The sequence below is a fragment of the Eptesicus fuscus genome, chromosome 17 (assembly GCF_027574615.1).
Source record: "Eptesicus fuscus isolate TK198812 chromosome 17, DD_ASM_mEF_20220401, whole genome shotgun sequence".
NCBI classification, from domain to species: domain Eukaryota; kingdom Metazoa; phylum Chordata; class Mammalia; order Chiroptera; family Vespertilionidae; genus Eptesicus; species Eptesicus fuscus.
In genome coordinates, this window is record NC_072489.1 from 6,715,811 (window position 1) to 6,724,456 (window position 8,646).

Consider the following 8,646-nt stretch of genomic DNA (forward strand, 5'->3'; position numbering starts at 1 on the left):
CTGCCTCTCACCTCTCCCTCCCCCTCCATGGGGAACAAGGAAAGGCTCTTGCCCCTGTTCCCCCTTCCCCATCCCCTCTGACCACCTGGGGCCTCCCTCTGTGGCCCTCCTCTGAGAACTGGAACAACCTTTTCAGTGGCTTCCATCTCCCCATCTGTTGGCTTTGCAATACCTAACTAATAATAAAACCTGTATTTTAAAACTAAAAAGTGTTCTTGGGAGTCAGGAGAGAGAAGCATATTACCGTATTTTCTGGCGTATAAGACGACTGTGCATATAGAAGATTTTCCTGGGTTAAAAAGTCGTCTTATATGCTGGAAAATATGGTATTTATAATTTTTGTAGGTATTTTTCCTTAAAATGTTCTTCATGAGAAGAAAGGAAGTATTTCTGTACAGAAACAAAATTGGTTCTGTCATTTAAAAAAATTAAAGTAATGCACACTTATAGTTAATAAATTAAATATTAAGAGGGACTTAGAATGCGAAGTGAGTTTCTTTCCCCGATGCCTTCATAGCCCAGAACCACACCACAGAAACGTCCCACTCTTCCTGTTGGTAATTGTTCTGTGCGATGCCTACACAGCTCTGAATAATATGCTTTATCATCTATCAGTCACCTTCTGCTGGCATGGAGAGGATTTGGTCGACTTACAAACCAACCCCTTCACTTTTCTGCCCTTTGAAATGTTTGAGAATCATATTATTTCTATCACTTCTGTTGGTAATCTTCTAACTTCAATGAACACTCACCTGTTTACTTCTAGTTCCATCTACTTCCACAGACTCCCTTGACACTGCCCTTGTAAAATGAGGGTGTAAACTTCTGGCACTTTCTGTACTTTTCTTCTCCCTCTCCCCACTCTTCAGTTATCTCAGCCATCCTGACTTCTGTCAGCTATGCTTGTGCTATGCCAAGTACTGTGACATAGCCCATACTCCCCTCTCAAATTCCGAGTCCATTATCAGTGTGCTGCCCCAGACAGGCCAGGAGGTCTTGGGAAGGGAACTGGGGCCAGTTTCCACTAGTGACTCTCTGCTCTCCTGGGCAAGCCACCCACTTCCTTGAAGCCTCTGATGCCTCGTTCAGTTTCTTTCATGGGTTTAAAACGATATGGACTAGGGCTGGCGCCAATGGAGCTCAGCCCATCTGGTTTCCCAGATGACCTAATAAATTCATAATTCTTTACCCCTAAAAAATAAATAAATAAAATTATATGGACTGAAATCAAATCAGACCACATAGGTGAAAAAAATGCATGTGCCCACACTGCTATCCACTGGGAAGGCAGGCAGGTACTCTGATCTGTCCACGGAGAACTCCAGGGATGGGGAGGGTCTGACCCCTTGTCTCTGCTATCATAGCCCTGTCACTACCAAGGATGGGTTGACGCGTTCTATGCTTGTGGTTAGGGAAGGGACACGGTATGGATTTATTCCATGTCAAGTTCTATCACATGACTTATAAATGTTCTCACTTATGTGTGTTTTGATATGTATATTTGAGTTCAACTTACATTTTGTTATTTTAATTTTAATTTATCTTTATTGTTCGAAGTATTAAAGATGTCCCCTTTTTCCCCCATTGACCCCTCCACACCTGTTACTTCTCCCACCAAAGCCTTCACCACACTATTATCTGTGTCCATGGGTTATGCATTTATGCATGTAAGTTCTTTGGTTAATTTCTCCCCATCCACCCACCCAACCCGCTTTCCCTCTGAGACTCATCAGTCTGATCTATGCTTCTATGTCTCTGGATCTATTTTGTTCATCAGTTTATTTTGTTTATTAGATTCCAAAAAAGCGTGAGATTATGTGATACTTGTCTTTTCTGACTGGCTTATTTCCCTTAGCATAACACTCTCCAATGGCAAAAGGAGTATTTTATCATTATTCACCTCTCTGGTGCAAAATGCTCTAATTCACTGATAATAAAATTTAATCTACTCTTTCTTTAATATCCTTAGTATCCCATCTGAATCCCTTTGCTGGTCTAGCACTAAAACCGCCACTACCCCAGAATTGTTACATACACGTGGCCTTGGGTTCCACTGATAAACCCTGAAAAGGATTGTTCTACATCTCAATCTGCTCACACATAGCACTCTGCTCACCTTGTTTCTAATCTCTCTCTCTCTCTCTCTCTCTCTCTCTGAAAATTGTTCTCTATTGTTGGACTCTGATCTCCTGACGAGGGAAATTTTATCAGCACTATAGTTGGTTTTTATTTCCTTCAAAATATTCATTGTCAATAAATGAATTTAATTTAGGCACATGATGCTCTATATTATTACCCTATTAAAAAATGACAATCTGGGAACAGTAATAATAGTGAGGGCACAACAGCCCGCCTGATGGAGCCACCCCTGTGGGTGACCAGACACCCTACAAAGGGACCTGCGTCTGCCAGCCCTTTGTCCTGCGTCTACCTTGTCATTCTCATTCTATAGCCGAGCAGCAGAAACTCAGGAGCTTTAACAGCGTAAGGTTAAACCCGTGCCCAGGGCCACATCCTGATTCTCATGGGATGCGTCTGCACATCCCTGGGCAGTCATGCAAGTGTGTGCAGGTGGTTGGAGGCCCACATGGGCAAAGCCCCTGACACTGTTACTGGGAAACCCCCAGTTGGGCTCGGGCTGTCTATCGCTGTGTCCTTAATGAAAGCAGGGTTGAATCAAATAAGGCGTTTATTGAGAAGGCCAGCCAACAAGAAGACAGGGCCCTTACAAGCATCAAATCCTCTCTTACAGCAAGGTGCAGGGGGACAGGATTATAAAGAGAAAGGCCTAGGCAAGCATGTCAAACTCATGGCCCACGGGCCACATGCCTCATTTACTTGGCCCATGTTAGCCTTTGAGTTTGACATACTTGGCCTAGGGTGAGGCTGGGAAGGTAATGTAGCTACATGCACTCCTGAGGGTCTATTGTCCTTAGTCATCAGGCGATGAGATGATGTTGATGAGATGCTGTTTTGACTCCCGGTGGTAGGTCTGACCCTGCTTATCGGTTCTGCTTGCTGGAATCACAGCTGAGCCACCTCCTCAATCGCTTTGCACAGGCCTTGAAAAGGAAACTTAAGAAAAACGTAACCCCCTATTCACATATAAGAAACTTAACCCCCTATTCACATAAATATATGTGATCTAAGATTTAAAATAATATGATTATTTTTCAGATTAATTCAGGTGCTCTATCAGGTTATAAGTTCCCCTATCAATACTTGGTTGAATATACCTATGAAAATCATGTCACTGTGTCGAGCAAGTGATTGTGCTGGATGGTGATGGCAGGGGAGGCATGACAAATAGCACTGTTCTTCCCAAAGGACCACCCTGGCGGGTAACCTGGTCAGTGCTCTCCTGTCCCCTCCTCACAAACCCTCTAGCCTCACAACATGACAGGCACCTGGGTTATGGCTTCTACCACCGTGGGGAGGTGGGAGGGCAGATGGTAGAGAAGAGGATGTCTGGTTATGTAAAATACTACCGTTTGGCAGTTTTTAATTTACTTTGGTACAATAATAAATACAGAGAGCTGGAATAATGCCAGGTAACCATGTGTCATACAACATATGTGTCCTGGTACATTTTAAAAAAAATAATTGATTTGAGAGAAAGAGAGAGAGAGAGAGAGAGAGAGAGAGAGAGAGAGAAACATAGATTTGTTGTTCCACTTGTTTTTGCATTCATAGGTTAATTCTTGTATGTGCCTGGACCAGGATCTAAACCTGCAAACTTTGAGCATAGGGACAACACTCTAATTAACTGAGCTACCCGACCAGGGCTCCTGGTGCACTTTCTATATTTATCTAAATGTGCTATATTAAATAAAATTTTTAAAGACTATATTATAGACATGTGAATGCTTTGATCTGGAAGGATCTGCAATACCCACAGACAGAAGCAGTGAGCAACTCTACAACAATGGGTAGCCGCCCGCATGATTGCGCCCCCCCAAGATTTCTCAGATATCCCCTTTTAAACAGCGACATCATCAAGGCCTCCTTTGGTATAGACCTTATTATATCCTTATTGGGGCTGTTAAAAATCTTGGGGTTGGTTCTTCTCTCAAGGGTCACCACTGATTTGACACTTGATACTCTGCCCCAGAGTCTAGGAACATTCCAGGCGCTTTACTTGGCTCCCTCTTTTCCTCATCCAAGCCTGGACTCCCCAGTGCCTGGACTCCGCAGTGCTGGGTCCTGGCTCCCCTCTCTACCTGGTTCATTGAGCTGGCCCGGGTTCCTCTGTAGAGGGCTCAGGGCCAATAGATTTCTGCACTGGGAGATGAATTAGGTCCCGGGAAGATGAAAGCAGGTGGATGTGAGAGATCTGGCCATTTATTGGCTGCTCTTTTTCTATGATAGAAAGCAAACAGACACACACATGCACACACACACACACACACACACACACACACACACACACACACTCGTGCCAGCATGACCATCATGACCAGTAAAGATCACGGCCAACAGGGACCTTAGCTCTCTTAATGACAAGCAATTAGTTTAAGCTACATCTCAAGTCAAAGACAAGTCAGTAAACCAGCTCTGGAGAATTAGAACCACTGACTACCTGTAATTCCAAGAATCAGTGTGCAGTTTCCAGCCTGAGGGCTTGTCTGTCACTAAGGCTGGCCAGACACTGAGTCATTTCATTTCTAACAATTAGGCATCTTTTACTCAAGCAAATAGCCAGATGAAAATCTGGTGAGGTTAGGCAGTGATAACATGAGCAGTGGTAATTAATTTGCATTGTTACATCTAGATCTAACAACACCTCTAGTTGTTTCTTTATGTATCTGTGTAGTCTCATTCATTCACTCACTCATTCATTCAGTGGGCATTTTTAGAGTTCAGAAGACAAAGAAGCTCTGTACTGGGTACTGTTACAACGATGGTCCTCGTCATCAAGGAACTCGGAGTGTCTGAGGGGACGCTATTAACACAAGGATTCACAGCCCGCCGTGGAAATGCCTTGGCAGGACTTACCCAGGTGCTATAGGAAGAGTGTGGGGACTTCCTTCACATTTATGCGTATCTCTCCATCACCTCCTCTCGGTACCTCTGACAAGGCTGAATGGCCTTAGTTCCCCCAACACCAGTGATCTTCCAGGAACTCCAGAAGATGCCAGACCCTGGCTTCCTTTCTCTGGGACAGGTCAGGCCAGGCATGTGTTCAGGGCAGGAAGGGGCAGAGCTGGGGGCAGGCCTGCAAATAGCCTCTGACTATTTGGGCCTGGCAGTCATGTGCAGGCATCCCTCGGTGAGCAGGGCAGGTGCATGGCCTGAGCCTGGCAATAATAATTGCCAGAAAATAATAATGCGGAGAAAATAACAATGGAAGGCATGTGGCTTGCGGAGAGGTGGTGGGAATCTGCCCCCTCCCTGTACCTCCTCCCTTCACGCAGCATTTGTTTGGCTGGTTCAGGCAGTTGTGCCCTAGGTGAAAACTCAAACTCATAATCTCGGCTACTAATTGGCCTTTGGTTATATTTGTAGGTTACTTGGAGGAGAGTTATGGTAAACATTCGAATTATATTATTTATAACAAATTTTCCATATTTATAACGAATTGTTATAAATTATGTTAATCGTATTTCAGGCTAAATAAATTATTTTCTCATTTCTTGGGATAAATCCGGCTAGTTCATGGTATATTGTTCTTCGAATTTATTCCTGAGTTACTGCAAAAATATTTCGTTAATAAATGTTACATCGATACTCATGAGGGCTGTTGATATATAGAAGCTTTTATTGCTATCTGTAACTTTAGTCTTATGCAACTGGTTAAGACAATGTCTAAACACTGCTTTTTCCCATAATTTCAGGAGGAGCTCTGCCCACAGCACCCCTCCCCTGAGCTGGAAGGTGGACCTCCAAGGGGGAATGAGGAGAGAAGTTAGTTACTTAAGCGAAACCTCGCAATATTAGCCAAGCCTGTGTCCAGAACATTTCAGTAAGTACTTTTAATACATGGCTGTGTACTATGGCACAGAAAATAATGTCTGGGGAGGACACAAATGCCCCAGTTGTCATCGCTGGAAGTTTACCCTGGATGCTCACGACTCTGAAGAGCTGGGCCTCTCCCAGTGAATTCTTCAACAAGGCTTCAGGAATTCTCCCCACAGGGCCAGGCTGCTCCGGAAACAGACTCAGTGCAGGCCAGCCTCTGCTCCCACCCTCCCGGCACAGGCCACCAGACCTGCCACCAGGTACAGGCTCAGGCAATGCGCCTGCCCTGCTCACCGAGGGACGCCTGCGCATGACTGCCAGGCCCAGCCTCTGCTGTGGGGGACAGGCCCCTGCACTGGTGCCAGGGAGGACCCCGGCCCGCTGCTCTCTCCCTTTGTTTTAACATTTTCCTCAGATGATAGAAATGGCGAATGCCCATCTTGGAAAACTGAAGAACTAGAGACAAATTTAAAAGGAGAAAAGAACACGTTTTCTAAATTACTCCACCAGACAAAATTTCAGTAAGTATTGTAGTGATTTTTTTTTCCAATTTAAAAATATGTGTTGTACAGGGGTGGGCAAAATTAGGTTTACAGCTGTCAGTACTCAGAACAGAGTATTGCAAGTAGACCACAAGAATGAGGCTGTACCTGAGTGCACTGTGCCCCTGTGACATTCTTTGAGTTAACAAAGCTATTGTAATAATCATAACCTGCTGTCTTTTCCCATTATGAATAACTGTAAACCTGCATTTGCCAATGATGTACATAGAGAGAGATTTGGGAGAATTGGTGGATAGAGATCATAGTCTATATCCAATTTGTCTTATTTTACATTACATGAATAAGTATTTCCTTATGTCAATAGCCGTGTAACATAATTTAAAAACTGATAATATTTTGGGTCATGCTTTTCTAGGTAGCCAAAACCCACACACCTTATTCTTTCATTATATTGTACATACTAGTCTTTGATCAGATTTTTTAGTTAATAGTCATTATGAATAAATTTTCATGTTAGTAAATATAACTCTGTAAATTATATAATTTTTGTATGTTTTATAGAACAGAGGTTACACAAAAGGGTTATAAGTTCAATTCCAGGTCAAGGGTACATAGCTGGGTTGCAGGTTCCATCCCAGCCAGTGGGTGTGCATATGGGAGGCAGCCACTCTATGTGTCTCTCTTTACATCAATGTTTCTCTCTCTCTCCTCTCTCTCCCTTCCTATCTCTCTCTTTTCCTCTCTCTCCCCACCTTCCCTTCCACTCTCTCTAAATATCAATGGAAAAAATATCCTCGGTTGAGGATTAACAACAACAACAAAAAGCACCATCCAGGTACCTGACTGCACAGCTGCCCAGTGTAATTGTTTCTGTAGATCAGGTCCCTGAAGCTGGAGTCCTAGAGTCAGGGGCCCTGTTTTGAATTCCTGCCCATTGCCCTCCAGGTAGGTTGTAGGGCAAGCATATCAAACTCAAAGGCTAACTCAGCCAAAAAAAAACAAGGCATTCGGCCCACGGGCCACGAGTTTGACTTGCTTGTAAGGCTATTCCCAGCAGCAGTTTACCAGCAAGAATGTCTGCCCATAGTCCTGGTTAAAATAAGATTCTTTTTAACTTATATCTCACTTAGGCATTTTCATATTTACTGCTCATTTGCATGTCATTTAATTGTATTTGAATTGTCTGTTTGTAGTCTCTCCCTGCTTTTAAAAATCGCTGTTTACCTTTCCTTATCGTTTCATAAGACCGTCTATGTAATGGCTATGTTAATCCTTTCCTATGAATATCTGCCTGCCTCTCCCCCCAGTTTTCCTTACATTTAACTTTGTATCTGGCAGGTTTTTGTTTTATTTCAGAACATATTTTAATGTTTTATGTATTAACACCTATTGGTCTTTTCCTTATATTATTTCTGATTTTGATTGCATGCTTAGAAAGAACTTTTACACCCAGATTTTCATACAACTTCTCACTCTCTATTTCCTTCTCTTGCTTTTATGATGTCTTCTTACTTCTAACAGGCATTTAAATATTTAGCCCATCTGGAATTCATTTTGGCATGAAATTTGAATTTTGCACTACTTCCCCATGAAATGTAGTAGGGTGTGGCAACAATCCATGTCTAATCCTCCATTTCCCACAGATATAATAGACACCTTTACACGGATGGACCCCCGTGCGTGCTTCTGCGATATCTCCTGGATACCCCCCGCCCCAGCGGAAGGCGTGTGGCATTTGGAGAGGTGGTGGGAATCTGCTCCCTCCCTGTGCCTCCTCCCTTCGCACAGCATTTGTATGGCTGGTTCAGGCCGTTGTGTTCTAGGTGAAAACTCAAATGCATAATCTTGGCTGCTAATTGGCCTTTGGCTATATTTGTGGGTTACTTGGCAGAGAGTTATGGTAAACATTTTGTTTATTCCTTTCAGCATTGGATGATGCATTGCTCTCTCCTGCCTTCTGGAAGCAGGTGGCGTGGGTCCATAGCTATGCTGAGACTGCGCTGAGCATGGACATCCTCGCTTTGCCCCCGCTGTGCGTCACCACTAAGTACAAGGGCGGGCATTTCTGACAAACATGCTCCCAAAGGGGGTAGCTGAATTTTATGATCTACCACTTGAGCAATACATGAGATAATTCTTGGATTTTCTTCTTAACGAATTGTTATAAATTATGTTAATCGTATTT

General features: G+C 43.5%; 1 protein-coding gene across 1 annotated transcript in view; it reads left to right on the forward strand.

Annotated features, from left to right (window-relative positions):
- The window catches only part of CXCL12 (C-X-C motif chemokine ligand 12), an 85,238-nt gene extending 76,826 nt beyond the window's left edge, over positions 1 to 8,412 (forward strand). Inside the window, exon 4 of the mRNA XM_054728801.1 lies at positions 8,388 to 8,412. Coding sequence (XP_054584776.1) covers positions 8,388 to 8,397 — 10 coding nt within the window. The 3' untranslated portion in view covers positions 8,398 to 8,412. The remainder of the gene's footprint in view (positions 1 to 8,387) is intronic.
- Positions 8,413 to 8,646: the final 234 nt, after the last annotated feature.